This window comes from Rhineura floridana, chromosome 3, assembly GCF_030035675.1.
Source record: "Rhineura floridana isolate rRhiFlo1 chromosome 3, rRhiFlo1.hap2, whole genome shotgun sequence".
In the NCBI taxonomy this organism is placed as follows: Eukaryota; Metazoa; Chordata; class Lepidosauria; order Squamata; family Rhineuridae; genus Rhineura; species Rhineura floridana.
Genome location: NC_084482.1, coordinates 168,133,703 through 168,156,754, shown reverse-complemented (window position 1 = coordinate 168,156,754; position 23,052 = coordinate 168,133,703). Strand labels below are relative to the sequence as shown.

General features: G+C 41.4%; 1 protein-coding gene across 1 annotated transcript in view; it reads left to right on the top strand.

Annotated features, from left to right (window-relative positions):
- The window catches only part of LOC133380728 (contactin-6-like), a 221,844-nt gene that overhangs the window by 163,401 nt on the left and 35,391 nt on the right, over positions 1 to 23,052 (top strand). The window contains exons 11-15 of the mRNA XM_061618572.1: positions 8,925 to 9,100; positions 10,304 to 10,306; positions 10,380 to 10,497; positions 20,915 to 21,073; positions 21,157 to 21,306. Of these exons, the coding sequence (XP_061474556.1) occupies positions 8,925 to 9,100; positions 10,304 to 10,306; positions 10,380 to 10,497; positions 20,915 to 21,073; positions 21,157 to 21,306 (606 nt within the window). The remainder of the gene's footprint in view (positions 1 to 8,924; positions 9,101 to 10,303; positions 10,307 to 10,379; positions 10,498 to 20,914; positions 21,074 to 21,156; positions 21,307 to 23,052) is intronic.

The window sequence follows — 23,052 nt, the reverse complement described above, 5'->3', positions numbered from 1 at the left end:
AAGTTTATAAATGCTAATTTCTTCATATTCAGGATCAACTTCCAATCTTTATTGCTTTCCGTTATATCATTAATGCGGTCATTTCCTATTTGTGTTTGTTCCAAAATTACCTGGATGGGTTCCTCAGTCTTTTGTGTATGTAATTCTTGTTGTGACTGTTGGACTAGATCGGATATTTCTGTTATTTGCAGAATTTTGGGTTCTTGAGATTTCACGTTTTCATTAGTTTTCCTAGCTCTCTTTCTTCTTTTCCTTTCTGTTTTTCTTTTTTTGAACCTGTATAGCTTCCCATAATTCATGTATGTCTTCTTAGGTTTTTTTATATTTTTTATGTTTTTATTTTTCTTTGTTGTCTAATTTGTTGTTTTTTGCCGATCATTACGTTGCGTTCTTGTGTCTTGGTTTGAGTCTCTTGTGATTTCTGTATTATATTACAACTCCTAGAATTAGTTTGCGCATCTATTTTTGTAACAAGTTGAATTAGCGTTGTTATAAGAGAATTTAACTCTGCTATATATGTCCCTGTTTGAGAGAAGTATTTTGTTACCAATGCAAACCATTCTTCTCTTGATGGGGGTTTCTGTCGCTTTATTTTCAGTAGTGTGTTCAACTTCATTTGTGTGGCTTTTTTGTAACCCATTTGTAACTTCTTTCTCCCCTTCTTTGTATATTGAGTTAATGTAATCTATGAAATCACAAACACTGAGGTCTAATTGGTCTGCTACATTCTTTCTTATGGGAGAAGTTGTTTGGATTTCTACATTTCTTGTTAACGTTAGTTCTTGAAACGTCTCTTTATGGGATGACTCTAAAGAGGGCATGGAGCTAGATGTTGATAGATTATATAGCCAGTCCACTGTATATATATCATCGTGATTCGAGGTAGTATCTTTTTGACCTATTTGTTTTAGCTCCTCTGCCAGGTTCATACCGGAAAAACTCTTTCTCTTCTGGGTGAGTATGTCTATGTTAGTTAAAGAAACATTAAGGGCGTTCTTATCTTGTGTCGAGTTACATGAAGATTGTAAAGCTAACGGTTTTGATTTATCGCTTGTTTCACTTTCTTTCCTACTGGTTTTAGCGTTTCCCTTGTAGAATTGTGTGATTTCAGTTTGTTTATGTTTAAGATGTAGTTGTCTACGAGTAAGTGGCGTCGACTCTAGAGTAACAGAAACACCCATCTTATTGCAAGCACTTCTGGTGAGAACCATTTCAATTTGCTGCCCGGCTTCTAAATGAGTTGTTATTTAACTTCAGTTATTTTGTTTTCCTCCTTAGCTTTCGTGGGTCGTTAGTGCTATAAATGAGTCTTTGTCCTTGAGATTACTCCAGCTCTTAATGGGAAAACTCAGCCCCTTTATCTCAAAATTGATTTGTGTTCAGACTTAGGTCATGGCACAAGGCAGTCACCTTTCCTATTCTCTTTACTTCTTCTTCTTAATTTAATAAACTCATTTTAACCTTCTTATAGAAGTCTTAATTAGATGAATTATTAGATGAGTTATTTGTTTAGCTCAACTCACTAATCTGATAATCCGATGTCCGGGGAGCACCAAACTTAACGTCTTTTCATCTCGGCAGCCATCTTCAGATCCCTCATTATGGAGTCATGAGGTTAACCCTAATGTAGATCTAACTAACAAGAGGGAGGAAGGAAGTAAAGCCTGAGAATAACTATCTACATATCAACAAGTAGTTACTAAAGAAGGAATCAGTGAGGGAAGAATAGGTTGCCTTTCTGTCTACCCCTTCCCCCATTCAGGTTACTTGTTAGAAGCATTGGTGCTCTCAACAGTGGGAACACATGCACACACACCATACTGCCACGTCCCGGTGTGAACTGTCATCCATGGTTTTGTGGATGAGGTAGCTGATCTGGTGTGCATTATTGAGGCCTCAGCTGAGTGACCTGGGGGACCCTGAACTTATCTAGCTTTGCCTGCCTGGGTATTCAGGTCAGCATCAGTCAAGGTCAGAGGGACAGGGAGGGGTCATGATAGTGATCCATAAAAGTTGCATCATTCTCACTAGGTCAGTCCATCTGGGAGCTCGATGAAAGTATTTAGTGTAGGATGGCAGAAATAGAAATGGGATATTGTTGGTGTAACGTGCACCCCACTGCCCAACTGCTCTGTTAGTCATTCCTTTTAAGATGGCAGCACCTGTTTCTTCAAGTACTACGTAACCAATATATTCACTGGAGTTAGAAAACTGTTGTCCAAATGTTGGTTTCCCTTCTGTGATGAATATCTGTTATTCTCAAGTAGAACTGTCTTGGGCTCATACATGAGTTTAAAAACCAATATTATCTTGGATTGCAGTAATAACAATTTACCAGGAATTATTTAAATATGTATATCCAGCATATATGCTTACAATCTTATCACACCTGTTAGTGACTCTGCAATTTAAACTAGCAAACATTTTTATTTTAAATAACATATAAAACCAGACCACAATTATCATTTGTAAGAGATTTAAATGCGGTAAGAGATGTGGCATTGGGACAGTATGTACATGTGTCTTTCTGTTCAATTAAAAAATAAATAAATCCCTGCCCATCGTCCATCTGCAAGCAATTATGTGTACCAAAAGTTGCTTGGACTCCAGCCAGCATTCCAAGATTCCTAAGTATTGTATATTTCACACATTGGACATGCATCCTAATTGTGAATTATGTAACAATAACATTTTTTAAATATAAAAGAAAAGCCTTAATTGCAACATTTATTAAAAATCAAAATAACAACATGCTATCTTAATGATAGTGTTTGCCAGGAACATTTGTTATGGTTCCCCCCTGGAGAAGTTTTGGCTGTTCAATGATAGGCCTCATTGTGTCAGCATTATATTCAACTGAAATGTCAAAATTCTGAAAAGCATATCTAATGTGCAAATTAAGTTTATTGCTGCTCATTGCATTGTTTATTTCTTATGATAGAAGTCTTTATTATACCTCAAGTGAGCTGAGTGCATTCTCTATTTTTTGCTTTGGAAATGAGGCTTGCTTCATAATACATGTCTGCAGTTAGTAAGCAAGATAGATAGATAATGGGAAAGTGGGAGCTTTTAAGAAGCATTTAGAAAAATTTGAGATAGAAATCTTAAAGAAAACCTCATAGACAGCAGCTTTATCAAGCGAAGCAAATATCTTAACATCACTCATAGACTTTATGTGATCTGGCATCAGCCTTCTGTAAAATATGCTTTTTTGTTTTGCTAAGGCTGCAAGAATGCACACTTAGACTCTACATAATGCATGGTTGCATTGCTTGGAAAGCAGAATAGAACAAAATGGAGCAATGGAGCCCTATGCATGGGTTACAGTAAAGTGAAGAGTAAAGATGTGGAAGGAGGCAGTAGTGATCAACTGGGTTTGTAAGGGGAAAGATGATCTTTCAGGAATCCTGGTCCCAAGCTGTATAGGGTTTTGTACACCAAAACAAGAATCTTGAACTTAGCCAGGTAGCTAATGGGCAGCCCCTGTAATTCTTTCTGCAAGGGGATGACATGTTGGCGATACCATACCCCAGTGAACAGTCTTGCTGCCACATTTTGCACCAGCTGCAGCTTCCAGACCAACCTCAAGGGCAGCCCCACATAGAGCGCATTACAATAATCCAGCTGGAAGGTTACCAGTGCATGGACAACAGTGGTCAGGCTATCCTGGTCCAGAAGCGGCTGCAGCTGTCTTACCAGCCAAAGCAGGTAAAAGGCACTCCTATCCACAGAGGTCACCTGGGCCTCTAGTGATAGATCCAGGAGCACCCCTAAACTACGGACCTACTCTTTCATAGGGCATATAACCCCATCCAAAGCAGGCTATTATTTGAACTTAGGAACCACCAACCCACAATGCCTCCATCTTGCTGGGATTCAGACTCAGTTTATTAACCCTCATTCAGCCCACAACCGAGCCCAGGCAGTGGTCCAGGGCTTGCATGGCCTCTCGCGATTCAGATGTTACGAAGAAATAGAGCTGGGTATCATCAGCATACTGCTAACAGCTCACCCATAATCTTCTGATGACCACTGCCAAGGTTTCATATAGAAGTTAAACAGCATGGGGGACAAGATGGTACCCTGTGGCACCCCACAGCACAAATGACAGGAGTCCGAAGACAATCACCCAATGCTATTCTCTGAAAATGACCATACTTCCAATAACTGTCTCACTGAGTTGGCTCAGAAGGATAGCATGATCAATAATATCAAGAGCCACTGAGAGATCAAATAATAACAGGGTTGCACTCCCCCTGTCCTCCTCCCAATAAAGTTCATCCATCAGGGTGACCAAGGCTGATTCAGTCCCATAACCAGGCCTGAATCCATACTGGAATGGGTCAAGATTATCTGTTTCATCCAAGAGAACTTGTAATTGCTGTGCCACAACCCTCTCGATCACCTTACCTAAAAAGGGGGTATTTGCAACCAGGCGGTAGTTGCTACATACCAATGGATCTAGGATGGGCTTTTTCAAGTGCGGTTGGATCACCGCCTCTTTCAGGGTGGCTGGAACCACTCCCTCCCACAATGATGTGTTGACCATACCCTCTATCCACTCAGTCAAATCCCCTCAACAAGCTTTAATAAGCCAAGAACGGCAAGGGTTGAGAGGACATGCTGCTGGCTGTATCGTTGCAAGCACTTTGTCCACATCATCATGTCACATCAACTGAAAACTGATCCCAATAAGTTGCGACAGATGTTGCACTGGACACCTAACTGGGGCCTTCTTTACCCTCAAAGTGCCTTGCAAACAATTCACAGTGGGCCTCCAAAGGGTCTAAAATTAAATTTCCTAGAGTTGATGTCAAAAGACCCCTGACAATGCAGAAAATCTCCACTGGATGGCTACTTGGGGATGTGATGATGGCAGAGAAGTGGGCCTTCTTCACCACCCTCACCATCACAAAGTAGTCATAGTTATGATTCAGGCCCAATCAGCTTCACAATACATCTTTCACCTCTTGCGTGGTTTCCTGGTGACAGAGATGGAAGTTCTGTAGACCACAGCAGGAATCCTGTGCTGGTGTTGCACTGAGTATCCAGGTGGGCAAAGCTGGGCCAGATCAACTCTTCCCAGCCCATCCACCCAGGTCTTGGAAATGCACACCAAAGTGGCACCCTCAGCCATGGTTTGATCATGGATGAATGTGGTCATAGTGTACCAATCTAGCATTAAACAACAATACACAGCAGCCTGTGGGCATAGCAGATGAGCAATGAGGAACCTGTCCATGGGAGGAGTGGGAGCGAGGAAGAAGATGTAGATAGCCTTGCCCTTGTCTTCTATGGTAGCTCACCCCCATGGCTCTACCTCCCTCTACCCGTGATCACTGAAATTGGGCGGTATCACCCATGTTCCTCCTTATTACGACTCATGTTGGCTACTGTGTAAAGTGGGGAGCCTCCTGTTCCTGTGCCTGTTTTTGTGATTCGATCTGCCCTTTTTTGTTTTTTGGTGGCAAAAAAAAGTTCATAATTTTTAACGTAAATGCTTATGTAAATGATCATCGTGTTCCACATACTTTCCGTATTTACATATCAGCGCGGCAGATAATCACCTTTGATTCTGTCTCTTACTTTGGGCTAACTGATGTGGTGCTTAATGATTCCCCTCCCTTTCACTCTTTGCTATTCTTGAATTAGTCAGCAGCACTGCAGCAGCATCACCACCACCACTAGTACCACCTTGTATTTTTATTCTCTCTCTCTCTCACACACACACTCTCTCTCACACACACACACACACACACACACAGAGAGAGAGAGCACTGATGAACTGAGGACAACAGCAAGGAAAGTGGGTCGGGTTGGGTCACATGGGTCAGTCTCTCCTATCATAATAATGTTTCCCACGCAAGAGTATGGAGATTCGGAATGCTCTGAGCTGTATTGTTTGAAAAACACAAAATTGCAGGATGATTTGACAATTAACATTGATGACATATATACCGTAGGGCAGGGCAGGCATTATATGGCGATAATAACACATTTTTTTGTAATATATAATGGAGAAATGGTGGTTGTTATCACACCTACACTTACAAATGCAGCAACTTTGAGATTACAAAGATAATTATGTAAAATAGGAGGAAAGCCTCAAAAAAAATCTGAGCCGATTGCAACCATGGCCATAAAATCCATGCTGATTACAGCCACGGTGCACCACAAGAAATCAGTGCCAGTCCAAAAAGACAGTTTCCAGTCTCATAGAGTTAATGTAACTGAGGAGGAAGAGCATATAGTGAGAGGAAGGAAAACAAAGGAATACTTTGAAATGTAGGATTACAGCCTGTTTCTCCTATATCGATCCAGATACGCTTACTGTCTCCAGTGAGGTATATGGTGTAAATTTCTGTTTTGGGGAAGAATTAGTCCTTATCTTGGTGAAGTCCAGAGGGTGTCATAAATTCTTCTAAGATGGCACCATTGTTCTGGTTGACCAGATCTGCCTCTGGCACTGTTAATTTTTAGGATTCTTAGCTTATCATCTCTAAGCCAGGAAGTCTGTTTTACCCTTCCAAGTTGCAAACAACTCAAAGTCCATCAAAGGGGCTGTTTCCCAGGGTGCGCTATGACTTGAGCTCCTATGCCCAGATCCATTAACATGAACCAAGGAATAAAAATCCAAAAATATGCATACTGCATTACAGTATCTAACAGGGAAGTTGTTAAGATAAAATTAGAAAAGCCTCTATTGTGATCTCTTGTAGGGGAGAGTGTTACAACCCCTCCCCCCTGAGCTGATCCTGATCACACACATGCACAAAAACACACAGTAGCTGTTTCCATTTTTGAAATGATGATGTTAATTGATTTCATGCCAAAGAATCTCTGCAACTAAACAACAAGTATTCAAAAGCAGAAAGGAAAGGGTAAGTGTTTGTTTATGGTTTGGCACAAGGGTGCAATCTATGTTCTTGAATTTACATAGAGCTTTCATTCAACATATCACTTAACTGGTATGGTTGTTTGTAGGATAAGGCTGTCTTGAGGGCTCCTTTAGATGACCTGTTTATTCAACATTCATCCTGATTTCCTTGCACAAAACCTACATGGTAGTTAGATTAGGTCTAGCCTTTATTTAGCATTCATTATTATTTGTTTATGGGGCAGTTATATAACACTGAGCATTCCTCCTATATTCATTCTGGTTTGCTTATGGGGTGTTAACACATCTACCCATTAATCATTTGCTCATCCCATACATTTCAATACATTTCCCCTGTCAAATTTTCAAATTGCAAAAGATCTGTTATGGTTTTTTTTAAGTGGAATTGTTGCACTAAGGTGACATAGTGCTTTAATCAACTTTGATTTTCACAAACCTAAAATTCCAGTATGTACTTAAATTCTTCCGGCAAAATACTGACAGTCTGAAGGCACCCAGCATGGCAGATTTGGAGAGAGAATATGACAAGGATATATTATAACTAAATATTTTCTGACAAATCATTTGATAGTTTCCACAAGTTAGGACGGTTGGAGTCCCCTGCTTCTTTGCTTCATTGTCTATTATTTATTTATTATTTAATTTAATTTATTAGATTTATATCCTGTCCTTCCTCCCAGTAGGAGCCTAGGATGGCAAACAAAAGCACTGAAAACACTGAAAACATAAAAACAGACTTTAAAATATACTAAAACAAAACATCCTTAAAAACATATTAAAACATAACATCTTTAAAAAACATTTTTTTAAAAAAAAGCTTTAAAAACATATTTTCTAAAAAAAGCTTTAAAAACATTAAAAAGCAATTCCAACATAAGGTCAGACTGGGATAAGGTCTCTACTTAAAAGGCTTGTTGAAAGAGGAAGGTCATCAGTAGGCACCAAAAAGTTAACAGATGGTGCTTATCTAATAGTTAAAGGGAGGGAATTCCAAAGGACAGGCACTACACTAAAGGTCCACTTCCTATGTTGTGCAGAACGGATCTCCTGATAAGATGGTATCTGCAGAAGGTCCTCACCAGAGTGCAGTGATTGACTGGGTATGTAAGAAGTAAGACAGTCTTTCAGGTATCCTGGTCCCAAGCTGTATAGGGCTTTGTACACCAAAACTACAACCTTGAACTTAGCCCAGTACCTAATGGGCAGCCAGTGCAATTCTTTCAGCAATGGAGTGACATGTTGGCGATACCCTGACCCAGTGAGCAGTCTCGCAGCTGCATTTTGCACCAGCTGCAGCTTCTGGAGCAACCTCAAGGGTAGCCCCACATAGAGCACATGGACAACAGTGCATGGACAACAGTGGTCAGGCTATCCTGGTCCAGAAACGGCCACAGCTGTCTCACCAGCCAAAGCTAGGTAAAAGGCACTCCTAGCCACTGAGGTCACCTGGGCCTCTAGCAACAAAGATGGATCCAGGAGCACCCCCAGACTTTGAACCTGCTCTTTCAGAAGGAGTACGACCCCATCCAAAGCAGGCAACTGACCAATTGTCTAATGACCCTGATGTTGTTATTTAACAACATATATTCCTTTTATCATTTCCCACCTCTTTCTTTCTACTAGCTACCACCACTTATTTTATACAGTATTTATTGTCTTGACTAAGCTTGATGTTGCTTTTTATTTGTATGTATATGAATCCTCATGATTGTATAATGTTTTCATCAACAAAAGCTGTTTTTGCCTAAACTGCTTATCACAGGGGAATTGTTATCTTTAATTTATCTGACAACCATACCAACAATAGTGGAAGGGTTCGGGAATCAAAGCTATAACTCATTCCCTTGTCCCTTAAGCAAATTATAATTTTTGCTAATTAAGTTGCTGGGAATATAATCAAAGTGACTTGAAAGACTGGTGCTTTTGGGGGAAAAAAGACTTTCGGGACCTTGGTAGTTCTTTCTGAAGTAACTGATTTTTTAAAACTTCTTGTGCAACAAAGAATGACTTGTTTTGCCTTCAACAGAAAGGACTATCATTACTACTCCACCTTCTAATTTGGATGTTACAGTTGGAGAAAGTGTAGTCCTGCCTTGTCAGGTGTCCAAAGATCCATCCTTTGAGGTTGTGTTTTCATGGTCATTCAATGGAGATGTTATAGATTTTAAAAGAAGAATGACTCATTTTGAAAGAGCTGGAGGAGTAAGTTTTGTAGTCTCTTCATTCTGTAATCAAAGTTGTGTGTGTGTGTGTTCTAAATAATTATTAAAACACATGAGGGTTTTTTTTCAAAAACATAATTTTTGAAATATACATTGGAAAATCACAAAACCACATCTTTTTATTTTGCTTTTAGTGGTGTGTGTCTTACCATTAAATCCATTGCTAAATAGCTGATGATATAATTGCAGTATATCAGTGCCTATGTATGCTGTGTTCTGTCTGTGATGGCTCTGGATGCTTGGCACTTCGTCCTTTTAAGAAAATGACTACCTAAAATATAGCTGCCTTTGTCAGTGGCTAGGACATGCCACGGTTAACCTTTGAATGTGTTGAAAACCCAGGTGATATATGACCTATTTGGACATGTTTTGTAAGGCTCTTCAGAATCAGATCATATGTTTAAAAATAATAACAAGCAGCCACTGCTATATATCCTCAAAATGTGAAGACTCCTAGCATGGAAGCCTCCGCAAACTATAATCCATAAAAAGGGTGATCAACATGGGTATCTGAAAGTATCTTTCCTGCAAATGAGGAGGAGTCAAAACTACATTTCCAGGCTAGGTTCCAGCCACTGCTAGGAACAGAACATGTCCTTTGAGGTATAGTTGATAAAGAATTGTTCTTGGTGTACTGGATGTACTTGGTGTTCCTCATAGTAGGGAACAAAAAATGCACTGTACCTATTTCTATGGTCATGTGGCTCCCTATGATATTCTTTCTGATGGTTAAGGGATCTAGGTTCAAGTCCTGGGGTGGTCCAGAGAAGTGGCTGCCTGAGGCAAAAGCCCCCTCAGTTCAATGTGCAAATGGTGATTGAACTTGCAGTTGAATCTTCAACACTGGTGATGGGACACTGTCCTCCACCACACCTGAGAGAAGCAGACTGGTTAATGCTGGGTGGCATAGAAAGCTCTGTGCTCCAGCACCACAGCACCTCTCACCATCCCAGCATCAGCCATCCAAGGTGGTTGCTTAATGGTAGGGCTGGCCCTGGGAGGTCTCCCAGTTACCTGTTGCCGGTATCCTCCCAGTAGAAGCATTATTGCTTTATATGGTCATGTCCATTTATTGTTGCTTTCAGTGTTTTATTTGTGAAGCTATAATAAAAAATACCTAAATTACAGTGATGATAGCTATACACAATCTGATTTTGAAATTGCATTTTTAATTAATACTTAGCAAGTTACAGAAATATCCAGTATAGAAAATGCATTACAGATGATTAGTTGTATATCTCTCTTCTTATTATCTCAAGGAATCAGTAGGGGACCTTATGATAAGAAACATTCAGCTAAATCATTCTGGGAAATACACATGTACAGTGCAAACCACTATGGACATGCTATCTGAAATAGCAGAAATTATTGTAAGGGGTAAGTTTGTTAACTATAATGTTCCAACTAACTGTAACACAGAGAATAATATATGAGTCATCAGAGAAGCTGGATGAATGAAATGTAAATAGCTCATGATCTACAGCTCAGATATATTTCTTACTGTCATATATTCCCTACAGACTAAATTTGGCCCAGTGGGTAGCTAACCAACTGAAATGGAAGTGTTAGCAGACATTTCTTCCTCACACTTTTTCACTCTCTAAAAAGGATATATGTATATGTATAATGTGTGTGTGTGTCTACAGCATGTCATAGCTGTTAAACTGAATCCATTATTTGCTTAATAATCTTGTTGCAAGAGGATGCTTAGTTGTGTATGCTATATCATAAACACAAATATATGCCTCTGAGATATGTTCAGTTCTGACATTTCCTTCATTTCACTGCCAACTAAAAACGTATTTGTTTGCCCAGGCATTTGTGGAATACTAGATTTTAGTTCAGTCAGTTTTATTATTAGAAGTGTGAAACCACACCATGTTTTAAAGATTGGTAGTTGTAATTGGAATATTTTTCTTCTCTTTTTGTTATAATTGGATGCAGGGTTTATTTGTTTTTAATAGTGTAGTGAATGCAATATAGGTTTGTATTGTATCTCCTCCTGAGATCAGCTGAAGAAGAGCAGGTTAGAAATATATTAAACAATTAAATAAATACATTGTAAGGGGGAAAATATGTTTTATGGGCTAGGTCATGAGTTCTACCAATAGGACACTCCCAGTAGAGGACAGGTTGTCAGGCCCAGGATGTGACTCAGGAACCAGACCAACGGCTGTAGTTAATTCGTGTTTTATTAGAGTAATGTCCAAACAAAGACTGCATTTTCTCATGAAGCAATACAGGGATACAGGTCCTGTGGCATTGGGAGAAAGTTGACAGAGCAAGGGACTTCTTCCCGCCTGTTCTTTAAGAAGGGGCCAAACGGGCGCGCAATCTTTCGCTCCTCCTTAACTGCCCCTCAGGTACTGCCCGCCTTCCCCCCCTTCTCTCCTGTCTTTCAGCTGTCTGCGTGTGCGCGGTGAGGGGGGAAGCATCACCCCCTCCTCTTCTGAAGTTTCCGATTCCAGGATGGGGGATAGGGGAGGGGCTGATGGTAAACTGCCTCCCTGCTTTTCGGCTGTGAGCAGCCCTCCCTCTTTCCCCTCTTGCTCTGAGCCTGAAAGAGGGGGAGGCGTGAGAATGTCCAGGGAGGGCTCAGGCTCCCCGTTGCTAAGCGACCTTATCACTGGCAGTTCCTCTGTTTCATCTTCGCTCCAAAGGGGGGAAGTTCCTCCCCCTTCCCTCTGCCATCCATCCGAATACTCTTCTCCCAACTCTCCGGGATCCAGCTCCCCGGGATTGGGACCCCAGCTCTGCCTTCTGACACCATCCCCCCTCCCAGGCTGTGCCCCCCTCCCCTTGTCTGGCTTGGGACGGTGGGGAAAACGTTGATGGAAAAGTTTTACCAATTCTGGAGCATGCACATCAGCTGCATCTTCCCATGATCTGTCAGCCACCCCATAGCCTTTCCAGTGAATCAAGTACTGCAGCTTGTGGCGTCTGATCCTGGAATCTAAGATCTCCTCAACTTCAAACTCAAGCTGCTCATTTACCAGGAGTGGAGCTCCGGGAGGTTCCTCCGGCTGTAACTCACTGGGAGGGGCGGCTTTCGTTAAGAGGGATCGATGGAACACAGGATGTATTTTAAACGTGTCAGGCAACTTCAGTCGGTACGCCACGGGATTGATTTGAGTTTCTATTTCGAAAGGACCCACCCTCTTGTCTTGTAATTTTCTACATTTGCCCGGCATCTGGAGGAAGTGGGTGGACAGCCATACCTGGTCTCCCGGTTGAAGGGGGGGGCCCTCCTTCCTGTGCAGGTCAGCAACTCGCTTGTACTCCGTTTTGGCTTCGTTTAACTGCTGTTTCAGTGTCTGTTGCGCCGCTTGCAATTCCTTAAGGAAGTTCTCAGCTGCCGGTACCAGCATTCCTTCTGAGCTGCTTGGAAAGACTTTAGGATGGAATCCATAATTTGCGAAGAACGGGGTTTGTTGAGTGCTGGAGTGCAGAGAATTGTTGTAGGCGAACTCTGCAAAATGCAAATATGATACCCAGTCAGTCTGTTGATAGGACACATAACTTCATAAATATCTTTCCAAAACGGCGTTCAAGCGTTCTGTCTGCCCATCTGTCTGGGGATGATGGGCGGAGGAGAGTTTTAATTCCGTCTGCAACTGTTTCCACATTGCTCTCCAAAATTTGGCTGTGAACTGAGTTCCTCGGTCTGAGACTACGCTGTTTGGCAATCCATGCAGCCGGTAGACTTCTTTTATGAATAACTTGGCTGTTTCTTTAGCCTCTAAGGCCCCTGCACAAGGAAGAAAGTGTGCCATTTTGGTAAGTAGATCCACCACTACTAAGATGGCTGTCATTCCTTGGGACTTGGGTAGATCAGTTATAAAATCCATGGAGAGGTCCTTCCAGGGTTCGTGTGGGACAGGCAACAGTTGTAACAGTCCTGCTGGTGTCCCTGTTTGTGTTTTTGTCCGCAGACAGACAGAGCAGGCCTTTACATAACTCTCAATATCCCGACGCATTTTAGGCCACCAGAAGTCCTTGGCCACATTCTGAATGGTCTTGTAAATCCCAAAGTGTCCCGCTGTGATGGAATCATGACACTGGCGTAGGATTCTGAGCCTTAATTCCCCTTCTGGCACATATCTGGCGGTTTTGAACCATAACAGTCCATTTCTCCAGTGAAAGGTTACTTCTGAGTCTTGACCTTGTCCCGTCTCCTGCTGATATTTTAGCATGTCTGCATCTTCTTGTTGTGCCTTTTTGAGTTCCTCTTCCCATGAAGGCTGGCATACTCCCAACGTTAATTTCTCTGGCAGGATTACGTACTGAGGCTGGTCCTTGGATTCACTTTCTTTGTATTGTGGCTGTCTGGATAAGGCATCCGCTCTCTGGTTTTTGGCTTGGGCATGGTAAGTAATCTGGAAGTTAAACCTAGTGAAGAACTGGGACCATCTTATCTGTCTCTGGTTCAGCTTTCTGGCGGTTTGGAGGCTTTCAAGATTCTTGTGGTCGGAGCGCACTTCAATTCGATGAGAGGTCCCCTCTAGGTATTGTCTCCAGTTTTCAAAAGAGTCCTTGATGGCCAGCAGCTCCTTCTCCCAAACTGTGTAGTTCTTCTCTGCAGGCTTTAACTTCCGAGAGAAGTACGCACAGGGGTGCAGCTCCTTCCCTTCTTGGTCTAATTGTAGTAGGACCCCCCCGATGGCAAAATCTGAAGCATCTGCTTCCACTACGAAAGGGCGGTTCGGATCAGCAAAGCACAGAATGGGCTCAGTAGTAAACCTTCTCTTCAGCTCCTCAAAGGCCTCGGTGGCATTCTCTGTCCATTGAAACTTCTTCTTCCCCCTTAAACAGTCAGTCAGAGGAGCTGTTAATTTGGAAAACCCTGGAATGAACTTTCTGTAATAATTGGCGAACCCCAAAAACCGTTGTACATCCTTTTTGGTGACAGGTTGGCCCCAGTCCAATATGCAGCTTACTTTCCCTGGGTCCATCTCCATGCCTTCCGCTGAGATTCGATATCCAAGGAAGTCTAGAGACTTGAGGTCAAATCCACATTTCTCTAATTTAGCATACAGGTGATTTTCTCTCAGTCTCTTCAACACCGTCTTCACATGCTGGTCGTGGTCTTCCTGGTTCTTTGAGAACACCAGGGTATCATCTAAGTAACAGATTACATACGTGTCCAACAAGTCTCTAAACACGTCGTTCATGAATTTTTTTTTTTAGACTTCCGGGAAGGGTGACTTAGCCTGTGCCTGCTTTTGAGACGGGCTCCTGCCTCAAAAGAAGCTTATTCAGATATATCAGTCAGTTTTTTCTTTTTTTTTTGACTGATTAAACTTCTCCCGGGTAGGGAGAAACGAAGAGATTAACCTCAAAGCCTATTTTTGTTGGGACGACCAGATCTCATTAATTTATGGGACGAGGTCCAGCCGACGAAGGTGGGACGGATTTTTAACAGCAAGCTCTATCTGTTAAAGCGAACGTTCATCTTATCTTCTAAGAGAGAACGCACTAACAGGCAAGCACCCTTCTTTCTATATTTTTCTTTTACTTGACTTAAATTGTTGCTGTTTAAAAGAGATTTGCCAGATTGATCAGTTTTTGACATCTCACTGGGGAGCCATAACTTCTCTCTGCTACGCACTAATTAATAGCTTATCTCTGTTTTTGTTGCAAAAAGCTGTCCTGGATTTGCATTCTAAAGATATACACAGAAGAGGGATTTCTATTCCAGATTTTTATTTTGAAAAATATTATACTGTTTTGAGACTACTCTCTTTTTGGTCTATTTTATTTTGACGAATCTGTTTCTTGACGATTGCCATTAATTGTTTCGATCCTGGGAACTGCATTTTGTTTACTTAACTATTGGAGAGATAAGGCTGTCTGCTCTGTTTATACTGTGATGTCACCAAGTTTGGAGTATTAACCCAATTGTTGCTGAAATAAGAAGTGGTTTTCCTATATTTTTCTTTTAAAATGGCAATTAAGAAAGTGGCTGAAAATCTGGAAATAACTATGTTTCAGAAAATAATGGATGAGATTGAGATAATGAAAATTGAATTGAGTAAAATGAAGCAGGAGATTAAAGATATAAGGGTCCCTGTGAGAGAGGTGACCCTGGAAGGGGTCCCTGTGAGAGAGGAGACCCCGGAGATTGGAACAGGGGTCCCTGTGAGAGAGGAGACCCTGGAGACTGGAATAGGGGTCCCTGTGAGAGAGGAGATCCCGGAGATTGGAACCAACGTGGAACAGGAACAAGATTTGGAGTCTATGGACTTTAGAAATAAAATCTATTGTTTGGAACTCAATGTTATCTCTGAAGAAATGAATGAAGATTCTAGAGATAAAGTTATCAATGGCATGGATAATCTTCTGGACTGGAATGATGTGATGGAGCCCAATATAGAGAAAATCTATGGAATTAACTGCAGCCATGTGACAATGGAAAAACTTTTAAGAGATGACCCAGTGTATTTTGAAAAAAAGAACAGAGATATGATTTTACAGCAGTATTTCAGCAACCTATTCAGAATGGATGGCAAGAAAATATTTGGGATAGAGGTAATTCCCATCAGACTCTTACTATATGACTATGGCTTTGACAGCAAGATTATTATGGAATACTGATAATGGAAGATTGGATATTGAAATTACTGGACTTAACAAGACTACTGAAGATGGAAGATGGAAAATGGAACTAATAGAGATAATAGAACAATGGCTACTGAAATTATTGAACCTAACAGATTCTGATGTGATGGATTAATTGAAATGTTTATTTTGACTATGGTTATGACAATAAGATTATCATAATTAGTAATGAGATGGATTAATCGATATGCTTATCTGGAAAAAAAAATTGATAGATATATTTCTTAAAGAATTGAAACCTCTCTTTGACTTTTTGTGGAAAGAATAAAGTAATGTTTATGAGATTTGATGATTAAGTAAGATAACTACTGGAGGAAAGTGATTTTATAATATGACTTAAGAGACAGGATTGTTATATATTATAGACTTATAACTGATTTGATCTTTGACAAATGGGAAGTCAATATTTTACTCTTTATTTTTTATTTTTGTTTTTTCTTTTCTTTTTTTCTTTTTGTTTAACTATTTTTGATTTTGTTTTTTGTCTTTGAATGTTTTATGATTTTGTCTTGTATGTTTTATGAAAATCTGAATAAAAATTATTGAAAAAAAAAAATAAACACGTCGTTCATGAATTTTTGAAAAATTCCTGGACTTCCACAAAGCCCGAACGGCATGACCAGGTATTCATACTGTCCGTAAGCAGTCAAGAATCCTGTTTTCCATTCATCTCCCTCCTTCATTCTGATCAGATTGTACGCTCCTCTCAAATCCAACTTCATGAAGATTTTTGCAGAGCGCAGTCGGTCCAGCAACTCTGAGATCAGGGGCAGCGGGTAGCTGTTGGGGATGCTGATCTGGTTCAATGCGCGATAGTCGTTACAGGGTCTGAGTTCCCCCCCCTTCTTTTTCACAAACAATAGTGGCGCTCCAGCAGGGGATTGTGAGGGGTGTATGAATCCTCGCCTCAGGTTTTTATCCAGGAATTCCTTCAGGGCCTCCCTCTCATTCTCTGTGAGAGAGTAGATTCTCCCTGATGGGATGCTGGCTCCTGGCACTAGATCAATAGCACAGTCGTAAGGGCGGTGGGGGGGTAAAGTCTCTGCCTCTTTTTCATCAAACACATCTTTGAATTCTTCATACTTTGGTGGCAGGGTCACTTGCTCGATCTCTTGCACTGCCCCCGCTAAGGTGTTCTTGATTCCTTCAGGTTGACAGTTCTCCTGGCAATACTGTGAGGTGAACCACATCACCGCCTCCTTCCAACTTATTTTGGGTTCATGCTTTGCTAGCCAGGGCATTCCCAGAATCACCTCAAAGTTCGAGAGATCTGACATGTATAGCGAAATGAACTCTTCGTGCCCAGGGATTTGAAGTTTCACTTCCTCCGTGGCTTGTGTCACCCCTCCTGACTTCAGGGGTCTCCCATCGATAGTCTCCACAGCTAGGGGAGCGTCCAGTTTCCACCGGGAAATTCCATGACGCTTGACTAACTTTGCATCAATAAAATTGGTGGAGGCTCCACTGTCAATTAAGGCAGTGGAATTAAACACCACTCCTCTGGAAGTTGTAATCCGAATAGGCAAGACCAACACCCCCTTTGAGGAAGGTTGGATCATTGGGGGGGCTTTATACAACGCTGCCCCCAGTCCACCGGCCTGCACGTGGACTGGGTGTTCTAGTTTCCCGACGGCTCGGCTTTCCCCCCTTTCAGTCCACAGTCTCTGGCCACATGGCCCGGCTTTGAACAATAAAAGCATAAACGTTCCCGGCGTCATCTTTCCTTTTCTTCTTCCAACAGTCTTGGCCTAGCCCCTCCCTGTCCCTCAGTTGCATTACCTGCCATCCCTGCAGTGGGAAGGGTCTTGTTGCGGGATGCCGAGGCTGAGTATCTCGGGACCTCCTGCTTCCTTTCCAGGCGCCTTCCTTCCATCCGGTGATCTATCTGTAGGCGTAGCCGGATGAGCCCTGGTAGGTCAGCGGGGGGGGAGGTCCTGGCCAACTCATCCAGGATTTCAGCATTAAATCCACTCCGGTACATAAACATCAGGGCGGCGTCATTGTAACCAGTTTCCTGGGACAGAATTTTAAAAGCGTTAGTGTACTCGGAAACAGTCCCTTTAGCTTGCTTCAGAGCGCCTAGTTGCCGTGCTACTGTTTCAGCCCTTTGCGGGTCTTGAAACATCTCGGTCATCTCCTGTATAAATCCTCTGTACCTTCCTAAGACAGTATCCTTTCTCACGAGATACGGAGTCACCCATTTTGCAGCTTCTCCCTCCAGGAGGCTAATCACGAAAGCTACTTTAGCCCCATCATCTGGAAATTCCGTGTGCCTGACATCCAGATATAACTCACATTGAGCCACGAAGGTTGCCAACTGATCACTTTGTCCCGCGTATTTTGGGGGCAATCCAATGGGAACCTTTACTATGGCAGCTGGAGGGGCTGTTCGCATCTGGTCTATCGTGGCCTTCAAGGTTTGATTATCCGTCTTCAGCGCCTTGACTGCTGCTAGCAGGTCTTGAACATCCGTCTGCAAATCAGCTACCTTAGTCCTCAAGAGTTCCACTTCTTCCGTCTCAGAAGTGGGGTTCGTCCCCCCCGCTGCTCCCTTTGACATCTTGTCCCAGTCAAGTGAAGAGAGCGTTGAGGGTGATTTAGGTGGCTCTGTCAAGCTGTCAGGCCCAGGATGTGACTCAGGAACCAGACCAACGGCTGTAGTTAATTCGTGTTTTATTAGGGTAATGTCCAAACAAAGACTGCGTTTTCTCATGAAGCAATACAGGGATACAGGTCCTGTGGCATTGGGAGAAAGTTGACAGAGCAAGGGACTTCTTCCCGCCTGTTCTTTAAGAAGGGGCCAAACGGGCGCGCAATCTTTCGCTCCTCCTTAACTGCCCCTCAGGTACTGCCCGCCTTCCCCCCTTCTCTCCTGTCTTTTCAGCTGTCTGCGTGTGCGCGGTGAGGGGGGAAGCATCACCCCCTCCTCTTCTGAAGTTTCCGATTCCAGGATGGGGGATAGGGGAGGAGCTGATGGTAAACTGCCTCCCTGCTTTTCGGCTGTGAGCAGCCCTCCCTCTTTCCCCTCTTGCTCTGAGCCTGAAAGAGGGGGAGGCGTGAGAATGTCCAGGGAGGGCTCAGGCTCCCCGTTGCTAAGCAACCTTATCACTGGCAGTTCCTCTGTTTCGTCTTCACTCCAAAGGGGGGAAGTTCCTCCCCCTTCCCTCTGCCATCCATCCGAATACTCTTCTCCCAACTCTCCGGGATCCAGCTCCCCGGGATTGGGACCCCAGCTCTGCCTTCCGACACAGGTGGATATTTTTCACTGATTCCTCCATCCGCTGGTGCTCGAGAAACAGGTGGTGATGTGGCCTGCAGGGGTAATAATCAAAAATCAACTTCCTCCAATGGGTGGCTCCACTAGATTTCTTGTCTCTTCCATGAATTAGCTGAATGAAAGTTTCCCAGAACATGCCACATGAAAGCCATTAAGGATCCTAGAGAACTTAGTTCATGTGTCAGGTAAAATATTAACCAGTGGGTAAGGAGGGGTATATCAATTAGGAAAGGCTTGGCTGGGTATGATCTGTCTGTCTGTCTTCTATCTAATCCAGCCTTTCCCAACTAGTGTGCCTCCAGATGTTGTTGGACCACAACTCCCATCAGCCTCAGCAAGCCTTGCCAATGGTCAGGAAAGATAGGAATTGTGGTCCAACAACATCTGGAGGCACACTGGTTGGGAAAGGCTGATCTAATCTATCATCAGTCACTTTACATAATAAAAAATTATCAAAGCGACTTGACAAAATAAAATGCAATACATAAAAACAATTTAAAACCAGAAAAAGGTCTAGGATAGCAACTCTCATGAGTAGTAGTCAAGGAAAATCTATCAATTAAAACAGATTTGGTAGTAGGAGTGATCACACAGAGAATTTGATTTTGGAAATATTTTGCCTTGCAGTTCCTATTGTGTGTTGATTGTATAGCTGGCAGTGAATCCATACATCTTGTAGCTGTAGCTTGAAGCTGGCACACATTATCATGCAGTTACCTTAAGTTGCAGTAGACCTGAGACCAAGCCCTCTATTTCAAATTCAGTATTGAAGGAGCCAAGTGAAACAGGAAAGGACATTTGGGTTTGGTGTTGGGTTTGGGGTTGGTGGACTTTGGAGTTGGAAATGGCACAGAAGTATTTTGGATTACTAAGAAAGTGAAGAGAGAAGTCCTTTGTCTAATTTGGGTGGTAATCTTTTGAGAAATGACTAGATAGGCAACTGTGAATTTACCTGACAATCATACCACATGGTATCCTGTCTTAGAGCAGGGGACTGAACTAAATGATCCAACAGGATACTTGTGATTCCTAAAACTTCTGATTTCTAAAATGATCTGTAATCAGTCTAGTGGTGTCCAATACTGTCACCTCTCACTACACGTAGGGAAATAGCTACTGAGCTGTGTCAAATTGGTGCTATAATTCTACCACCTATTTTTTAAAAATATATATTTTAGTAAAATTATTTTATACATATACCAGTTCACGAAAGTGAACAATTTCCTCCCTTACAATCACAAATTCATTCTTGGATCTTATATGTTCTCCTAATTTTGAAAAGTACAGAATTATATTTGAATTCTTGCAAGATCCATTTCACTTTGACATCTATAATTCTCAGCTATTTTAAGAGCTTGTGAAGCTTATTTCTTTGGACAGGCACCTTTTTGAGACATGTTTTTACTACCAAGCACTCAATATCTGAAAGAGGATTCAATTGGTATGATGTGGTAGGATCATATATTAAATCAAAATGAGTTCGCCATTCTAAAATACAGTTATTCGAAAACTGTTTTAAAGTTTTGGTTCAATGTAACTCTGTGAATTATTTTTTTCTGTGGTAAAAATGATGCAATCAAAATATAGGGCACAAATTTGGAGGTGGATTTGAGATGATCTAACTGATTTTATGCCTGATTTCCCTGCACTACTTAAGATTAAACGATATATCAGATTTTTCACTAATTCTATCAATAAATAATTCAGAATATCATTGTGTATATTTTTACTCTTGAAAACCCAGCCATGTGGTGAAGATGTTAACACAAATGCCACAATTTTGGCAAGTATGAAAAAGCTGTGTAGTAGTGAATACCAAATTCACAGCTGAGTCCTAAACAGCCACACATAAATTTCAATCTCTTGCTAAACTAAGTATGCACTTTTCTTTTGAATAAGGCACTCCAGGTCCTCCCAAAGATGTTAGTATTGAACATGTTTCCAGTACAACTGCGGTGCTAAGCTGGAGACCAGGAATAGATAATAACAGTCCAATCCAGAGATACACTATTCAGACAAGGACTCCTTTTTCAGTTGGATGGCAAGCAGTTTCAACAGGTAAATAATCATATTTCTGACTTAAGATTCTATGGTATATTTTCAAAATTTTCAGGCTCTAATCATTTTTGTTTTATGTTTAGTCCCTGAAGTTATTAATGGAAGAACCCACTCAGCAACAGTGGTGGATCTAAACCCCTGGGTTGAATATGAATTTCGAGTTGTAGCTGGCAACAGTATTGGGATTGGGGAACCAAGCACACCATCTGAGCTACTAAGAACTAAAGCATCTAGTAAGTTTCCTGAAATTGTGTCAATAGGTTGAGAACCACCTTAAAAATGTAACTCTGCTCATTTCAAAACTAAGCCACAATGGCTCACCCTTAGGTGGAATTTTAGCCAATTATGGGTTCAAGCATGGAGGCTCACACAATAGTCCAAAAGAGTAAAAAAAAAACTATTCTGCAATGCATTGCAGGACAGAAGACTACCAAAGTTCTGTGTCCCTCTACTGTGAACACAGGTGATTATACTCATTAGCATGCCATGATGCATTCCCCTCTCAGCCTATTACAAAGCTCCAACTCAATACTATGGCTAATTCTATCCAATCACCAACTTTAGCTCTCTGCCCTTAGGGCAGGGTGATCAATTACTTATAATATTTGTTGCTAAGCAAGTGTAAAGGGGAAATTTCTGCAGCTGTCTATTTAGCAGGTGTTTGGATAAAAACAGTTAAGAATACTTTTCTTTCCATCACCACCTGGCAACAACACACCTTGCATACACAAATAACCATTTGGGGATTTAATACAATTTCCCTAGCTAAACCACAAACTGTTCCATTTCCCTTTACCTGCTATTTTAGTGGTTGTCAGTTTTTCCTTTGCAGAGACAGAGAGAATTTTTGTTTTTACAAAGATGGGTGAGCACTCAAGCTAAATACTGAGGTCAAGATTGGCTGCCAGAGGTCAGAATGACCTCTCAGTTGTCCAGTTTTCCCCATCAACCCCTACCCCCAAATGATGTTCTATGAGCACAACAGAGATTTAAAAACCATTATTAATTTGTTCTTTATTTATTTGGGTCCTCATTTTCAGCTAAAAATTTATTGGCAAAGTAGTTCACACAGGAATAATAACTAAAATGCAATTCAAAATTGTGCTTGGGGAAGTGTTTGGTGGGTTTTTGGGGGGTGAGAGTTGTCCTGGAACAATGGAAGCAATTATATACTCTCAAAATAAGCCCCATTGAACTCAGAATTCAGAAGTCAATCTGTTTTAATTATGCACATTTTTATAGCTATATACTGAGAAAATACAGAGGAATTCTAACAGTGTATAATAAATGGTTAAGGAACATATGTCCTTATTATGCTCTAAAGACTATTTTATACACAATGTACAATTCCAGAAACAATAAATTCCTTTAAACTTTGACCTTTAGTAGACAGCTTCATGTGTATCCCCTTATTAGGATTGTCAAAATCTGGAAAGTAAAAGGTACAGAAATAGAACAGTGGCACTGATGCTATGTGCTGGTTAAAATATTGATCCAAAAAGTCCTGCAGATTTGGATAAACTCTACCCACTTGACTACTCACATGCCCCATAGATAATAGGAAAGTATTTTTTTCTGTGCAACTGGCTGCTAAGTTTCTAGATTGCTAATTAAAATCATCCTGAGAGTAACAGGTGTGACAAACAAAAAGCAATGAAAGGGTGAATGAGAAAGTCTGTCTACATTGCCAACTAAAACCCGATTGAGCATCCATACATTCCTGGAGGCAAATGAGCCACTGTTCATTTCATTAAAATGGAGCTGAGAATTAATTGAGCTTCTGCCGATGCAGTTAACCATAAATTTTCATCTGTTTCTCAACTATGACCCAGTTGAGGCTTTGTTGAGTAGTAGTATAAATTTAATTCCCATGCAAATACAGTAAATACTGAACTCATTTAACACAAGCACTAATTGAGCATTAACTGGTTCATGGAACAGTGGAATGTTAGCTGAGCTTGGCTTGAAAGTCTCTTTTT